This window comes from Sorex araneus, chromosome 4 (assembly GCF_027595985.1).
Source record: "Sorex araneus isolate mSorAra2 chromosome 4, mSorAra2.pri, whole genome shotgun sequence".
Lineage (NCBI taxonomy): Eukaryota > Metazoa > Chordata > Mammalia > Eulipotyphla > Soricidae > Sorex > Sorex araneus.
Genome location: NC_073305.1, coordinates 193,826,263 through 193,844,163, shown reverse-complemented (window position 1 = coordinate 193,844,163; position 17,901 = coordinate 193,826,263). Strand labels below are relative to the sequence as shown.

At 54.4% G+C, this 17,901-nt stretch overlaps 1 protein-coding gene across 2 annotated transcripts in view; it reads right to left on the bottom strand.

The window, feature by feature from the left end:
• The window catches only part of LMTK2 (lemur tyrosine kinase 2), a 73,485-nt gene that overhangs the window by 17,540 nt on the left and 38,044 nt on the right, over positions 1 to 17,901 (bottom strand). The window contains exons 4-7 of one of the 2 annotated variants that reach the window (XM_055134492.1): positions 17,603 to 17,676; positions 12,956 to 13,074; positions 8,287 to 8,374; positions 4,897 to 5,030 (exon numbers count right to left, since the gene is read on the bottom strand). In XM_055134492.1, the coding sequence (XP_054990467.1) occupies positions 4,897 to 5,030; positions 8,287 to 8,374; positions 12,956 to 13,074; positions 17,603 to 17,676 (415 nt within the window). The remainder of the gene's footprint in view (positions 1 to 4,896; positions 5,031 to 8,286; positions 8,375 to 12,955; positions 13,075 to 17,602; positions 17,677 to 17,901) is intronic. The other variant, XM_055134493.1, reaches the window with a different exon arrangement.

The window sequence follows — 17,901 nt, the reverse complement described above, 5'->3', positions numbered from 1 at the left end:
GCGTCACTCCTGCACGGCAGGCCGACTCTGACGTCAATGCCAGTTCTGGTCGGGAAACGCAAACACGCCCGGCAAGTCTTCCTTTTAGCTGAAAAACAGGTCGAGAGGCCCGGCTGCCAGCAGCGGCCCAGAGCAAGGCCCTGGCGCCAGCACGTGGCTGTCAGAGGGACCCAGGAAGGGTGACCCCATCCGTGCCCTCCACCTGCCTGCTCTGGAAGGACCCCTGACACAGCTCCCTCCTGCTACCCCACCGATTCCAAGGAGAGGAGCAACGGGGACGAGGGAACCTGCAGGCGACCATTCCCTGGGGCTTGGCACACGGCTACTTATATAACCCTGACCCAGCCCCGAGGGGCGGACGATGCCTGTTTCAGAGAAAGGAAGCTCTGGAGGCTAAGGTGACCCATTTCACAGGCCGGAATGAGGAGTGGTGTGGCGGCTGCGGCCCCAAGCTTCCACACCGCCTGGGTTTCAGAGACGGAGGCGAGGCTGCTCCAGAGACTGAAGGTGCCGGGACCTTTCTTATCGTCTTCTGGAATTTTTTTTTGGCGGGGGATTCGGGGGAAGGGGTGGACCTGGCGGTGCTCAGGAATCACTCGCGGAGAGTTCAAGGGACCGTATGGGATGCCAGGAATCAAACCCGGGTCAGCTGTGTGCAAGGCCAAGATGTACTGGAGGTTCTGGCTGACTCTCAGTGCTGTCTAGTAGCACAACCGGCTTGGTCCCCCACACACACCACCCCACGCCCCCACCCTAGGGACCAGGCAGAACCCAGAAAACTGGGTTTTGCTGGTGGACATGGGCAGGAGCTGCTGAGAGACGAGGGAAAGCCTGGAGGCGAGCCTTGGGGGTGTCTCCAGGCCCAGCCATCGGGTCCCCCACGAGCCTCCCTCAGTCTGTTTGGATTTGGTGCCACACCTGGGGCTCAGGGCTGACTCCTGGCACTGCACTCAGGGATCACGCTTGGCAGGCCTGGGGGACGCTGGGGGAGCGGGAGAGTTGGGGACGAAACCCAGGCCGGCTGCCTGCGAGGCAAGCGTTCTCCCCGCTGTACTACACTCGGCTGAGTCTCTTTACTTTTCTGGGGGATGAAAGTGGGTCACACCCAGCGATGCTCAGGGGTTACTCTGGCTCTGCACTCAGGAATCACTCTTGGTGGTGCTCAGGGGATGGACGGGATGCTGGGGATCGAACCCTGGTCAGCCACGTGCCAGGCAAATGCACTCCCCTCTGGACTCTCGCTCCGGCCCCCGAGTCTCTGTACTTTTTGTTTGTTTTGTTTTGGTTTTGTTTTTTGGGTCACACTTGGCGATGCTCATGTTACTCGTAGCTCTGCACTCAGGAATTACCCCTGGCGGTGCTCAGGGGACCATATAGGATGCTGGGAATTGAACCCGGGCCGGCCGCATGCAAGGCAAATGCCCTCCCCGCTGTGCTACTGCTCCAGCCCCATCTGTACTTTTATGTATGAGACAATACAGGCCCAATTCTTTGCCCAACTAGCTCATAACTGGGCCAGCATTCCACAAAGAAGCCACCCCTCTCTGCCCCCTGCGATGTGCCTGTTACAGGTGACCAGGCCCTGAGTGTTGTCTGCTCGGTGCCCCCAGTACCTCCCGTCCTCCTCGAGGACGGCTCTGTCCGAAATCCTTTCTCCCACACGGCGCCAAGGACTGAGAGCCCGCTGGCGGGTGTGAGGACTGCACACTCCGAGCAGCCCGCTCGCCTCCCACTCGGCACCCCGAGCCTTCCTCATGGAGACCTGCAAGGCTCCTGCACAGCCGATTCCCCACGTAAACTGGCGGCACACTGACCGACCCTCTCACGTGCCCGGTGCCGCCTCCGCCCCCTGCCCACAGCAGCAGGGCACGCCGTCCCCCGGGGGACGCACCATCTCTAGGATGCAGCCCAGGAGGGAGGGGACGGCTCTTCCTGCCTTCAGAGGCGCACTGCTGGGAAGGCTGGCGTGGGCAAAGTGGGCCCGTGAGGCTCCGACCCCTTTCCTCCTGTCCTGCGCAGACACCGTTATTACCCCCGCCAGGCCCCCAGGCCCCGTCTGTGCCTTTCCTTCACAGCGGCCTGGGTCCTGGCGTCCTCCATGCCATTTCTTTTTTATTTTTTCTTTTTGGGTCACACCCGGCGATGCACAGAGGTCACTCCTGGCTCATGCACTCAGGAATCACCCCTGGCGGTGCTCAGGGGACCATATGGGATGCTGGGATTCGAACACGGGTCGGCTGCGTGCAAGGCAAACGCCCTACCCGCTGTGCTATCACTCCAGCCCCACCATGCCATTTCTTGCTGGGCAACTCAGTGAGCGTCAGGGACGCCGTTCTGCCTGGGCACTGGCGGGCGCCACCGTCCTTTAAAGGCTGGTGAACAGGAAGGCCTGGACAGAGCCTCTTTAATGGCCACTCCGACTTGCCTTTCCAGTTTGGCCACCCATAAAAGGCTTCCGCTTCTCAGCATGTGGCCTGGTTGCCCTCCCTGCCACCGTCTCTCGGGGCCAGACAGCGGGCAGGGGCTCAGGGTCCTGACCTGCACGGCCTCGCTGCAGCCTCTTCCACTGCTGTCCCTGGCAAACCCCAAACTCCTTCACCCTGAGTCCACACACTCGGCAGCTCTCTGGAGAAGCCTCCCAGCCTTCCTGCTCCGGCCTGGGCCTGTGCCCTCAGGGAGAGAAGGGCTGTCCCCGACACCGACGGAGCCCAGGTCTCCTGCGGCAACGCGGCACGCACGGTGCCTGTCGCTCTCCAGAGCACACCTGGGACTAGAGTCAGGGGCAATGGCCTATCAAGTCAGTGGCCATTCTGGTCAGCAGCGGCTTCCTCTAGAGAAAGGGAACATACAGCACCTGCCTCACGGCATGCCAGGGGCCCAGGAAGCCGTGCTGCTTGGGCCTGAGGTGCTGGGCTACCAGGGATGCTCGGAGACCATGTGGGGCCGGAGCGATAGTACAGCGGGGAGGGTGTTTGCCTTGCATGTGGCAGACCAGGGTTCGACCCCCAGCAACCCATACGGTGCCCTAAGCACCGCCAGGAGTGACTCCGAAGTGCACAGCCAGGAGTAAACCCTAAGCATCGCCAGGTGTGACCCAAAAAGCAAAAGAAAAGAAGACCAAGTGGTGCAGGAGCTGACCCTGGGCTGGCCATGCCTGAGCACACATCTCTCCCAGCCCTCAGAACTCCAGAATAGGCAGCCTAAGATCTCTCTCTCTCTCTCTCTCTCTCTCTCTCTCTCTCTCACACACACACACACACACACACACTCACACACTCACACACACGCATGGCAACACACATGAAATCACACCTGCATGAAGTCACGAACGGAATCACACACGCACAAATGAAACTTCACACAGGCTCCCGACACTGGCCGCCACGCCCCGAGGGCGGGTACCTCGGCTGTGTATGGGCCAGAAAACCTGGAGACCAGCCAAGGACGCCTCTGTTCTGGCTCACATCTGCATGGTCACGACCAAGGTCCTTGGGAGAGGCCTGGAATTTGCCAGGGCCTAGAGCACCCCAAGGCCCACAGAGCCCGGGGCAGCAGAGTGACAGGCTGGGGACAGAAGTCCCGTTCCTCAGCCAACAGGGCAGGGGTGCGGTGATGGGCAGCCCCTGCTGTGGACGTGGCAGCGTCGGGCGGGGCCGGGCCCGGGAGGCCTCCCAGTGCCGAGGCTGAGCCACCCTGGCTATTTCCGAGCACAGAGCCGTCAGCAGGGTATGTGGGCTGCTCTATTTTCAACCGGCACAGCAGGCGGACTCTGAGTCAGCCAATCATTATTCTAAATTCCAATTATTTTTTGATGGTAGGAGGGTGGGGCACCTCCCTAGCAGTGCTCAGAGGACCCAGGGGCCCTTCCAGTAATACCCGCCAACTGGTTCAAAGTAAGGCCCCAACACTGAGGTGCTGCAGAGGCCCAGCAGTGCTGGGGACCACCCTGGGTGGTGCCGGGAGCCTCCAGGACTGTACCTGGCTATGTCTGGGTACTAGACTTTTGGGGGGTGAGTCCTGTCCTTGTCTATTAATTCCAGTTCTTCCAATTCCTGGCTTAGGGTTCTGACTCCCTTGCTGACCTTCTGACTGTTGATCTGTGAAAAGCAGGGCGTTCATCTGGACGTAGCTGCGAGATCTACTGGTAGTTGTTTAATCTGGCTATGCTGGGAGCCACGTGGCGACTGAATGGAATTCTTGAGCATGAGGCAAGGCCCCCGGCCCCTTGGCTTGCCCACACTCAGTTCTAAAATGTATTCAGGCTGGAGACAGCACAGCAGGGAAGGTAGCTGCCTTGCACACAACCAAGCCCGGTCCAATCCCAGCACCACCTAACAGACCCCAGCACCACCAGGAGGGGTCTCCGAGCAGGCAGAGTAATCCCCAGCACGCTGGGGTGTGGGGGTGGACAGGCAACCCCACGGGGAGACCGAGGCTGTGGACTCTGCAGCACGGCACAACTTCCTTCCAGCTGGCTACATGCACCACTGGCTCTCCAGGGAGACTGAGAAGTGGCTTTAAGCAAACCTGAAACACCGTTGGAGCTGAAAAGGGCAGAGGAGAAGCAGCTGAAAAGTTCCTTCTGGGGTGACGAAGCTGCCGCGTCAGAGAGGACTAAGGCCTGGTGGCCTTCACTGCACACATCCCACCAGCCCTGCAGAAACAGATTCTGACCAACCCGCCGTGGGGACTGGACACTGGGGCCACTGGTCAGGGGCCAATGCCGCAACAGGACAGGGAATAACTAGGTCGGCTGCAGGTGCTCTCTCCCCACCCCAGGTCAACGCCCACAACAGGGACGGCCGGAGTGACCGACAGCCTGACAGGGCAGCAGCGGGTCACTCCGGCGCCTGTGAGACCTGGAACTCACTTGGGGCCCCTGGCCCTCCGACCCACCTGTGCAGGAAGTGCAGCTTGTGCATGGCGGCCAGCCCCGCGGCAATCTCGCAGGCCATCCGCTGCAGCAGCAGGGTCTGGGCGGCGCCCCGCAGGTGCTCGTGCTCCCGGCGCAGGTACGCCTTCAGGTCGCCCTGCAAAGACACGGAGGTCAGCGCCCACGCCGCCACCTGACCTGACGGACCCCTCGGAAGGGTAACGAAGGAACGTTCCAGATCCTTCCAAGGTGGGGACCGCTGCACAGGTCCGACCACAGCAGCGAGGAAGTGCCAACACGGTGGCAGCACGGAGTTGCCGGCGTCTGGGGACACAGTCAGAGCAGCCCCTTGGCTGTGGGAGTTACACAGCCCGTGGGCCGAATGGCCCGTTCCATAGCACGACAGAAGCGTAAGGCAGGCCCATGACCTGTGGATTCACCCACATGGGCCGGGACCTCCGCGCCAGGACACAGGTGCTCCCACAAGCACGGAGCTTCCCCATGCTTCCCACCGGGCTTCTGAGCTGTCCAGAGTAGAAGGGAAGCCGCTGCCCCATCCAGGTACAGGTGATACAACCTCACCCAGCCCCTCGGCTGCCGAGCCCGGCAGATGCTGGGTGGGGCTGGGGCAGTGGAAAGAAAGCCACAGGGTCCCGAGGGCAGCTGCTGCTTATTTACTGCCTGACGCCATTGTCCCCATCCTGTGCGGGACCTCCCCCAGAGGAGGGCCATGTGCCGCCTTGGGAAGCTCTCAGGCACAGATGCTTCTTCGAGCAGAAAGCCACAAAGGCGAGGAGGGCAGAGGCGGCGGCACTGCAGGCCTCGGGGACCAGAAGCAGCCCCCACTCAGTCCTCTCAAAGCACCTTTCCTCCACAATGTTCCTGTGCCCAATTTCACGAGCAGACAGAGGCGACACCAGGGGCTTTGGTCCAGAACAGTAAAGAATCTTCAGGGGACGGAGCAATAGCACAGCGGGTAGGGAGTTTGCCTTGCACGCAGCCGACCTGGGTTCGATCCCCGGCATCCCATATGGTCCCCCAAGCACTGCCAGGACTGATTCCTGAGTGCAAAGCCAGGAGTAACCCCTGAGCATCGCTGGGTGTGACCCAAAAAGCAAAGAATCTTCAGGCACAGGAAGCTGGCACAGCCTAGACTGGCACCCTCTACCCGACACGGGGTCCATCGGCTGTGACTAGGCAGGCTGACCTCGGTCTTGGGAAGGAGATCTCTGATGGATGGGACCCAAGGTACATTCTACAAGCCTTCCAGTCTCCTGCTGCCACAGCAAAGCAAAGTCAGCATAAAATCATTACAGTGAAAATGTTTCTATTAAGGAAGTACCAAAACTCAGACTTATTCCTCCTGCAAGAGAAAAAGCTGTATACTTAGGTTCTGGTTTGGTTTGTTCTGTCTTAGTGATTCTTCCCGAGTGTGGAGGAGTTACTACTTTGGTCCACCATTTCAACGGAAAAAAAGGGGCTGGAGCAACAGGACAGCGGGGAGGACATTTGCCTTGCACATGGCCGACCTGGGTTCAATCCACAATATCCCATATGGTTCCCCAAGCACCCCTAGGGGTAGCTCCAGAGTGCAGAGGCAGGAGTAACCCCTGGGCATCGCCGAGTGTGACTCCCCCCACCCCCGCCAACAACAACAAAGGGGGGGGGGAACACTGCAATTTGCTCTGAATTAAGACAGTGTCCAGGGCTGGGGACAGTACAATGGTTCAATCTCGGTTCAGATCCCCTGAAAGTTGCCGATCCTGGTGGCCCAAGCACTGCCATGATGACCTGCGGGGCCCGGTGAGGTGTCTGTCCTGCACTGCACAGTGGCCCTTGGAGTGGAACCTGCAGAACTCCCGGGCAGTGCACAGAGGCCCAGTAAAATAACTGTTTGCCTTAACCACGTCATAAACATTCCTGACTCGCCACTAACCCTGTAAAACTCCATACGAAAACTGTGCAGCGCTAGAGGGCGGCAAAGAGCCTCGCTGACACCAAGACCAACTTCCCTCCGGGAACGACTCCAGGCGTCCTGGGAAATTCCCGCAGAGGATGCCAGGAGGGCGCTGCCGCCCGTCCCAGGAGGTGGGTCCATAAATTAATGCTGATGCGATGGGAAAAACCTCAACAAATCATTTAATAACTGAAATTTTATGGTTATCTAGGTTTCTGACTTGTGGTTAGTTATGTTTATGATCTGGGGAGTTTTATGGTTAAGAAATTAATGGTGGGAACGGCCGGGCGGTACCCTGGAGCTCTGCACCTTCGTCTCTCTTCTCCTGGTGGACGTGGACCATCCCGCCACACAGGCTCGCTCCTTCCCACAGGGAGGCCACCCCCTCCCCAAGTCACTCCTGAAGCCCGGCTCTTCGGGCTGACCCAGTCTTTCCCCTGTCCCTGAACCCTGCCCGGCACACTGGTTCCTGCTGCTCTGTCACTGAGGCCTCGGCCACCAGTGTGGTCACCAACAGGGCCAGGTGACCTCAGGCTGGGGCTACAGCCTTTGGCCTCTCCCAAGGTGCCCGCCCTGGCCCTGCCAGCCTACTTCTGGGCCGGGAGCTGGCTGCCATGTTTCAGGGGGTGGCACTGGGGTGTGTGCGGGCACCATCCACCCTTTGGCTCCCTCGGCAGACGCCAAGTGCCAGCTCTGCCACAGCCTCTGCACATCCTAACCCTGGAAAACTGAGCTTCAGTGCAGGGGACCCCGGGCAGGCCTAGCTCGTGGCGGGAGCTGCTTCCCTCCGAGGCTGACCAGAGTGTGGAGGTGATGGACAGACAAACATGAGCTCAGGCCCCAAGGCAGGTCAGGTGAGGCCTTCCCTGGGACGAGACTGGCCTCTCCACACGCTGACAGTTCCCAAGGGCAGCCCCCGCACCCACCCGGCCTGTGACACAGCTTGGCGCCTTCTCGCTGATCTCGCCGGCTGTGCAAGTGAACGGAACAAGGTGACATGACTCCCTTAACCATGTCCCCAGGACACACACCCCCGCCCACCCACCGAGCCCCACAATGAAACCTGGTCGCCACGATGCTGATGCCCCAGCCCTACGGCCACCTTCTGTTCCCTGTCTCGCAGGGCTTGTCAGCCCTGGGCAGACCCTCCTCTCAGCCTTCCCTGGCAGGCACTGGACCAAGAAGCACTACAAACCCTAAGAAACAGGCCATTCGTTTTAGGCTAAGAAAACAGTTGACCTGGAAACATTACACGTGCTATTTCAAAGGCGCGAGCTCCCCAGAAAGACACTCGTGAGTTCCCTGGGTGGGGAACATGGTTCACAAAGTCTCTCGGGAGCCAGGGGGGCAAACATGTCCCGTAGCTAAGGCAGGGCCTGGAGGACACCGAGGTCTCTGCCCCCCACTGGGAATTCTCTGCGTCCGAAGGGAACGTGAATTCCGACGAGCGACTTACCAGGTCACAGAACTCCAACACCAGGAGGTAGGGAATGGCCTCCACGCACTGCCCCACACACTGGAGGATGTTTGGGTGCTGGAGGACGCTGGGGAGACAAAGGCAGAGTGTCTCGTAAGGCGGGGCTGGGGAAACCGCACAGCCTCCTACATCCTGGCATTCAGAACGACTGGCTGGGGGACTGGAGCAATAGCACAGCGGGTAGGGCGTTTGCCTTGCACGCGGCCGACCTGGGTTTGAATCCCAGCATCCTATATGGTCCCCTGAGCACCGCCGGGGTGGTTCCTGAGTGCACAGCCAGGAGTAAACCCTGTGCACTGCCAGGTGTGACCCCCCCAAAAAAAAAAAGAACGACTGGCTGGAAGGAACACATCAGATGATGCTCGACTCAACAGGGCAACCAAGCTACCCCAGAACCAAGAGATTCCGATCCATCAGTTGCTCCCGGGTGCTGGAGCGATTACAGCAGGGAGGGCGCTTGGCTTCAATGGGGCCAGCCTGGGCTTGATCCTCAGGGTCCCCCGAGCCCCCCAGAGTAATCCCTGAGTGCAGAGCCACAAGTGAAGTGCTGGGTACTGCTGGGTGTGACCCAAAAGACAAAAAAAGAAAGTAACTCCTAACCTAAGAGGCTAGTCGTTAAATCAACACAGATCACTAAAAGACGGCATTTAAGAAGACAGACCACAGAAACAGAGCCAATAAGCAGATCCATACATTAGATGACTCAGTTACTGCTGTGGTTTATCTGGCTTATATACATGGCCCCGGTACAGTATGCCAAACTGCAACTTTCACAGAAACAACGTTTTAGTAAAACAATATGGATCTTAAAAAGGGGGGGAGGGAACATGGGCTGAAGTGACAGTACAGTGGTAGGATACTTGCCTTGCACGTGGCCGACCAGGTTCAATCCCTGGCACCCTACACGGCCCCCAGTCTACCACAAGTGATCCCTGAGCGCAGAGCCAGGACTAACCCTGGGCAGAGCGGGTGTGGCGCAAAAACGAAAAACAAAAAGTGTTTAAAAAGGGAACAACATGGATGAGAAGGCAGCTGTGAAGACGGCGCACAGGGGCCCTGCTGCCTTGGCCAGCTCCCTCCACCCCGGTCACGGGACAGCAGAACACAGTGTAAGAGCAAGCTCCCACGTGTACAAACCACGTGAGCACCAGCTCAAGAGACACAAAACCAAGCCCTCACCAGGAGATCTGTTTTGTGCTCCCCCCCCCAATCACTGGCCCTGCCTGCCCACCCACCCCACCCCTCCCACGCTGCTAAGGCTGAGCAAGCATGCCTGTCTCCATTCCCTAGTGCCCCTATTCTGAGGCTATGCCAAGGGGATCCCAGAGTAAGCGGCCTTTGGAGACTGACTTTTTCACTGCACATAATGGCCTTGAGATCATCTGCACTGCTGCCGTGCCAACGGTTCATTCCTCTGACCGCGGAGCAGTACCCGCGGCCGGCATGTACCCGGTTGGTTATTCATTGAAAGGATGTTCTCCCACTGTTAGGCTATTACGCTTAGAGTTGCTAAGAATAATGATGCACAGGTTTCTGAGTGGAAATGTCTTCCTTTTCTAAAATACATGTCTAAGAGTGGAACAGGAGGGTTATGTAATTTGATGGCTAATTTTATATATCAACTTGCCTGGGCCAGTGGCCAGATACTTGGTCAAATATTCTGGATGTCTCTGTGAAGGTGTTTTTGGATGAGATCATCTGTCAAGCCAGTGAGCTTTCATTAAAGCAGACTGTGCTCCATAATGCAGATAAGTCAAATTAGCTTAAGATCTTTTTCCTTTTGGGGGGCTGAGGGACACATCCAGCAATGCTCAGGGCTTATTCCTGGCTCTGTCCTCAAGATTTCTCTGGCAGTGCTCAGAGCACCCTATGAAATGTAACCTGAGTCAGTTTCGTGCAATCAAGTGCCTCAACCCTGGACTCTCTCTCTAGCCCTTGCTTAAGATCTTTTTTTTTTTTGCTTTTTGGGTCACATCCAGGAATGCACAGGGGTTACTCCTGGCTCATGCACTCAGGAATTCCTCCTGGCGGTGCTCAGGGGACCATATGGGATGCTGGGAATCAAACCCGGGTCAGCCACGTGCAAGGTAAACGCCCTACCCACTGTGCTATCGCTCCAGCCCCCTTTGCTTAAGATCTTAACAGAGCAGAGACTGGGCTTCTGTCTGCCGACTCTGACCCTGCCCCTGCTCAGGCTCTCCCTCGAAAGTCTCCTGTTCCTGCCCACCCACCCTGGCCTATCACTGCTGCTCCTCCGGGAACCCTAATATACACAATCAGTATGTGCTTAGTTTGTAAATAAAGGTCAGATCTATTTTCAAGTGGCTGTGCCATTTAATGCTCTACGAATGCATTTGGGCCCAGATGCAGCACATCCTCACCCACTTTTGGTACCGTCCCTGTTTATCTGAGCTTTCCTCGTGGCTGGGAAGAGAGATGGCATCACAGAGGCTCGCCCAGCTGTCCCCAGAATGTGGACAGCCCCCATGATCGGCTTAGCTGGTCCTCCTCGATCACAGGACTCCAGGTCTTTGTTTTGTTTGTTCTGATCAGAGTCTAGATGGGGACTACGTCAGATAAAGCGTCTGGAGACACTCTCCAAGCCCGCAGTGGGTCCTTTCAGACTCTATACAACAAAAATGAACTTTCAGGATCCAATTTACCAATTAAAGAAGTGGATCCTGCTTTTCCTGTTAGGTCTGAAAATATTTCATCAGGGCAGAAGAGAGAGCACCATGCAAGCAACTGACCTGGGTTTAATCTCAGGCAACACATGGAGTTGGTCCCCTGAGCACTAATTCCTGAGCAACATTCTGAAGTATGCCCCCAAACAACCACTTCCTGGAACACTAAAACCTCACAAACCCGTTTATTAGGAAAGATTTTTTTTAATAGTCTCACTGTTTACTTTGAAATTTATGATCCACAGAACTAATTAATGTGTTGGACTTATATCAAGCATCTTTATTAATTTTATAACCTTCTTGAAGTCAGCTTTTGGTTTTATTGACTTTGCCTTCAATTTTATTGATTTCTGCTCTTTGATATTTCCTCTCTTTTGCTTTCTGGAGTTCACTTTGATCCCCCTGCCCCCCCAACTTAAGGTCTATGCTTAATAATCTGTGATTTTTCCTCTTTCCTACAATAAGTGCTATTTCTGGGGCTGAGTGATTTCTGAGTGATAGCACAGCGGGTAGGGTGTTTGCCTTGCACGAAGCCGACCCGGGTTTGATTCCCAGCATCCCATACGGTTCCCCTAGCACCACCAGTGCAGAGCCAGGAATGCTATTTCTTTTTCGTACTTTCAGGCTTTCTTGTTCATGTCTAGTTTTGAGGTATCTGTGTGAAAAGCGTTGGCACAAGTTTCTCTGGACTTATATTATTTGAATTTTGCTAAATTCTCTCCAATCTGTAGGTCTGACATTTCCATATTTGGTCATTCAGGTTTTTTTTTTCCTCAAATAATTTGAATCAAATAAATGTTTTTAAAATTTTCTCTGGCCAGACCTTTTTTCTCCTTTCTGGGATATAATCTAAGCAGGAGTGTGAGGGTTCCTTTACAGTCCAGCGTGTTCCCAAGGCCTTTCCCCTTCCTTCAGTTCTGTGTTCTCTCTGCTGTTCCAGGAGCTACGTGGACGCTCTGCATGCAGGAGGCCTGGGCTCAGCCCCTGGCACAGATGGCTCCTGGGCACTGCAGAGACCAAGGCCCAAACAGAGTCGGGACGAGACTCCGCACCAGAAAAAGAACAAAGTCCATTTGCCTTTTGTTGTAAAGCCTAGGCAGTGTCTCCTGTTCTGTTCTCACTGCCGCTCACTCTGTCCTCCTCATCCTGCTGCAGCCACTGAATCTGCGATTTTGATGATTCTGTTTTTCAGTTCAAAAATTTTCATCTAGGCTCTACTAATGCCTTCTATGTCTCTGATGAGACTTTGGGATTTTTCCATTTCTTTCAAAGGGACTTAGCTGCCCATTAAAAAACATTAGTGGCTGGAGCGATAGCACAGCAGGTAAGGGGTTTGCCTTGCACGCGGCAGGCCTGGATTCAATTCCCAGCATCCCATATGGTCCCCTGAGCACTGCCAGAGGTAATTCCTGAGTGCAGAGCCAGGAGTAACCCCTGTGCAATGCCGGGTGTGACACAAAAAGGAAAAAAAAAAAAAGCATTTTTAGGGCTGGGGCAAAGGACAGTGGGAAGGGAGATTGCCCTGCACGTGGCTGACCTGGGTTTGATCCCTGGCGATGGTACTCTAGCTGGTCCCCTGAGCCTGGCCAGGAGTGATCGCAGAATGCAGAGCCAGGAATAAGCCCCGAGCACTGCTGAGTGTGACCCAAAAACCAAAACTGAAACCCAAAAAACGTCATTTTTTTATGATGGCCACATAGAGCCTTTTTTCCTTTTTGGGGAGAGGGGGGAATTTGGGGCTATACCAGCAGTGTGTGGGGACCAAACCTGGGCTCCCACACGCAAGGCACGTACCAGCCTGACACACTGGTCTCTGTCTCAGAGTTGGACATGACTTGGAGCCCCGGACACTCACCAAATCACGCATTATGCAACTGTCAGTCCCAAAGTAGTTTTAATCCCCTGATGCTCAACAGACTGCAGACTGTGTGTACGTCCACAAACAGGAGCTCAGACCAACTTACTAGTATGGTTCTCCATTCCTCAAAAAGGTGTCTTGTTCCTTTGGACTTGCATTTGCTTTTAACTCCTTCACTATGACTCTTGCTACGCTAGTGCCAGTGTAGATCTCTCCAAGAAGAACCTAAAATCAAAGAACAGTTTTTTAATTTCACTTCCATCAAAACAGTCAAGAAATATATCTCACTGATCAGGAAATGGAACAAAGGGAAATAAGTAGCAACTAGACAAGCTTCTATTATTTTACATACTATTCTCCCAAACCTTGGAAAACCCAAATATTTCCAGTTAAAGGAATGTTTAAAGCATTCACCAGAGATTAAGGACAGCCCATATATGTACTTATTTACTTTTAAAATTTTTAAATTTTATTTTCATAAGGTTGTTCACAATAATTAATTACATTCAATATCTCAACATCAATCCCACCACCATTACACCTTCCCACTACCAGTAAGTTTTGAAGTTTCCAACCACCATTCAAGCCTGCCCCCACAGGTAGACGCTATATAATTTATTCTATATCACTTATTACAGACAGTATAAGATGTCCATAAGGGTCTATCTCACAGTGATTCAACAAAAAAAGGACAAAAAAAAGAAAAAAGCATAAGATATTGTGCGGCTGTTTTTGCAGCCGAACTCTTCTGGGATGGTAAGAATTTAAATAACTGGGCTACAGAACCATCCCTGCAGCAAGTTGCTTGTCTGAGATTCATTTGTGAGTCTCTGGATCATGGCTTTTAATGCGAAAAGCCCATATTTTTAATACATTTTCCTTTTTTGTTTAAACAAATTATATTTCCACAGACATTCATGGTGATCCTACAGAACAGCAATACTGTACATTTCAATACAAAATTAATTCAACTGTGTCCAAAACACTTCAATGAACCATTTTGTCTCAAGTAAAGTGACAAACGCCCGGGGAGAAATAAACTCACTGCGTTTTAACTTTAAAAATCCATGGCATCCCAATTATGCCAGGCCTTTATCTTGTACTAACAATTCCAGTCAAAACAGAGAAAAAAAATCCTGCTGATGGGGCTGGAGCAATAGCACAGCGGGTGGTAGGGCATTTGCCTTGCACGAAGCCAACCCGGGTTTGATTCCCAGCATCCCATATGGTCCCCTGAGCACCGCCAGGAGTGATTCCCGAGTGAAGAGCCAGGAGAACCCTTGAGCATCACCGGGTGTGACCCAAAAAAAAAGAAAAAAAAAATCCTGCTGAAATTAACAACATAAGAATAAGCAACCTCATAAAAGAGCAAGTTACAAGTGAAACAGTAAATGTACCATAAAACAGTACAAAGGTGTTTAAAAATACAACATTCAGAAAAAAACAATAATAAATAAATGTTGACAGTTACTTTGAGAATGATCAAAACCAAAAGGTTTTATAAAATAGTGTTTAGAGCCGGGCAATACTAGAGAGGGTGGGCGTCTGCTCTGCATGCAGCACTGACCCGGGTTCAATCCCCAGGACCCCAGGCCTGCAGGCGTGATCCCTGAGCACCACCGGAAGTGCCCTCACCCAAAACGCATCTTAATATTTTTGTAGGACAACTATTTAAATACCCTGGAAACAAATAAAGAACGGAGTCTGTATCTTAGGAATGTGAGCTGTGAAGCGAGCAGAATAAGAACTGCTAGTTTACAGAGGCACAGGCTTCATTTCCAGCTAATCAGCCCCCATGAAATGCGCTGCTGCAAAAGGGAGGGGGAGCCAAGCTCCTGCCTCACATGGGTTTGAACCCTGCACCACATGACCACCACTGCCAAAAATGACCCCACTGGGGCTGGAGCGATAGCACAGCGGGTAGGGCATTTGCCTTTGCACGCGGCCGGCCCAGGTTCAATTCCCAGCATCCCATATGGTCTCCTGAGCACCGCCAGGAGGAATTCCTGAGTGCATGAGCCAGGAGTGACCCCTGTGCATTGCTGGGTGTGACCCAAAAAAAAAAAAAAAAACCAAAAATGACCCCACAATCACAACAGAATCAAAAAGGGAATCACAACAGTCCAGAGACTTCCAAAGTGGGTATTATATATGGGGCGGGGCGGGGCAGGGAGGGGGCGTGTCTGGGGGACGGGACAAGGCAGTAATAGCTTTGGGTGCAACTAAGAAACACTTTCTATTTATTTCACTTAAGGTAGATTTCCAGGGAGGTGCTAAGTGATTTATCATTATTATTATTTTTTTTTTTTCTGAAAAGAGGTGGTACGAGAAACAAGTTTGGGATTGCCTTTATTTGTCTCTAACCCTTCTATCTCTCCTCCAACTGTCATCAGTACAGGCTCCACTGTAGCACTGTATCACTGTCATCCCGTTGTTCATCGATTTGCTCGAGCGGGCACCAGTAACGTCTCCATTGTGAGACTTGTTACTGTTTTTGGCATATTAAATACGCCACCGGTAGCTTGCCAGGCTCTCCCTTGCAGGCGGGATACTCTCGGTAGCTTGCCGGGCTCTCTGAGAGGGATAAAGGAAATGAACCCGGGTCGGCCGTGGAATTCCATCTTTGAATTCAAGTTCTTTGAATTCATTTCTGTTAAACAAGAACCGACCCAACCTCAACAAAACTCACTTGGGATGGGTCTGGCTGTAACTATATCAGGTCTAGAACCTCAAGTTTTATTTTCCGAAGTCCTCCTCCCAGGGGGGTCCCAGGGCCCCTGCGGCAGGGAGGGGCCATGCTTCTGCTCACCCCTCTGTGTGTTCTCTGCAGCCCCAGGAGCCTGGCTGTCACTTCTCCAGCCCCTGCCAGTCCTTTTATTTCTAGCAGTGACTGTGACACTCTTATCCAACCATCATCACACCATTCGCCCTCCAAATCCTTCAATGAAACCATTTTGGCCATTCCAGCTGGATCCCGGACACCTTCACGACACCCCTTCCCCTTAGTACAGGGTGGCACTACCTGCCCACTTCAAGCATTCAATGCCACTGGACAAGCAAACAAAGAGAAACAAACGGGCCTATACCAAATTAAGACACTTCTGCACTGCAAAAAAAACCAGGACTAGAATAAACAGTCCACAGATGGGGAGAGAATATTTGTCCACCATTCATCTGACAAGTGTTCATATCTGAGATATATAAAAACTAAGAAGGGGCTGGAGCGATGGCACAGCAGGTAGGACGTTTGCCTTGCACGAGGCTGACCTGGGTTTGATTCCCAGTATCCCATATGGTCCCCTGAGCATGCCAGGGGTAATTCCTGAGTGCAGAGCCAGAAGCAACCCCTGTGCATCACCAGGTGTGACCCAAAAAGAAAAAAAAAAAAAGAAGAAGAAAAACTAAGAAAAAAACCCAACTCTAACCCCCCCCCAAAAAAAAAAAATGGGGAGAAGAGATGAACAGAAACTTCCTCAAAGGAGATGGAAAAACAGGCAGCAGGTATATGAAACGCTGCCCAGTGCCACCACTGGTCAGGGAAGGCAAATCAACAGCGGTGAGCCGGACACACACATAACACCAGCACCATGCAGGGGGGGCTGCGGGGGAAGGCTCCGTGGAGCACGGACAGAGCACGGGCAGGAGACTGACGCAGAGCCTGGTGCATGCATGTGCTCCCGGCCCTCACTCTAGCCCACAGAGGCACTGGCCCCTTCTCCCCACGGGCTCCTCTCCCACCACCCCGACCATGCCGGCCTCAGCATCACGGAACCTGGGGTGTAGGCCCGGAGCCCCACCTCCCGTCTCTCCATTCCTACTGAGGCTTTCTCGGACGGACACCGCCACACATGGCACCCACCAAGCCCATCCTGGAGTCCCAGAGCAGGGCACACGAACTGCCCCCTGCTCTCGGCGCTGTCCCACTCCTCCCGCAGGGGCCAGCCCGGACCCGTCCCCACCCCACCCATCCTGTCCCTGGCTGCTATCACCTGTCACTCGTTGCTGCCCACAGCTGGGCTCCAGCTGCCCACCTCGCCCTCAGGACTGCAAGGAGGGTCCTCCCCGCCCCGTTGCTAAGTCAGTCTCTGCACGCTCGTGGCCCCTCGGTCAGCCGCTCACTGTCCACACACAGGTCAGAGAGGCTGTGGGCCTCGCTGGCACACTGCGGCAGCCAGACAGGCGCTCCCGGCACAGAGCAATGCCTGGCATGGAGGAGGTGACGTTTGGGAGACATCAAAGACAGAGGAGTCGCAGCCCCCTGACAGGAAGACAGCGCCGCCAGGCTCTCTGCAGAGCTACACAGCTTCTCACCGAGCCCCTGCTGGCGAGGCAAGCACCGAGCAACCAGGAGCCTTCGGCGGCGTCTGCCACCTCACGGAGACAACAGCTATAATAAGCTTCTCCTCGGAAGCATCAGGGAGAAGGCTGCACGGAGCAGGGTGCAGGGTCACCTGCTGGGCGAGAAGCAGCAGCTCTTCACAAGCCCACGTTATGATGAGATCACTGACCCACAGCCTGCCACCGGGCCCGGCCATCAGGGCAGGGAAAGGCCAGCCTGACACCCAAGCCCCTCCCCCCCAGGTCCCCTGCCCTTCTTTCTGTTCCGGATACGTGAGTGTCCCGGGGACACTCACCCCCACAACTGGGGCCACTTGCGGAGCACTGGAGAGTCCAGGCCCTGGGTGAAATGTCACACAATCTTCAGGAGCTTGTGAGCAGTGCGGAGAGGGTGGACACAGAGGTGGACACTTACCTTTCCAAACCAGCCATTCCCGATTTCTTGTATGTAGTTCAGATTGTGACGGGCAACCTGAGACTTCAAACCTTCTGTGGGAAAAAAAGAACATTCAGATTCGACATTAGCATCTGACAGAAACCGTCTCAAAAAGATACCCAACGAGCAGGCGGAATCTGTGAGTCAGACAGAAATGTCAGCGCTGTCCCCCCCCCCCAAATCTAGCCACAGGGACCCTAATGAAAACATGACTCGCCCCGCCTGGCCTGGTCCTTCCAACCTGGCTCCTGCAGCCACCACCCCCACCACAGTGCTCT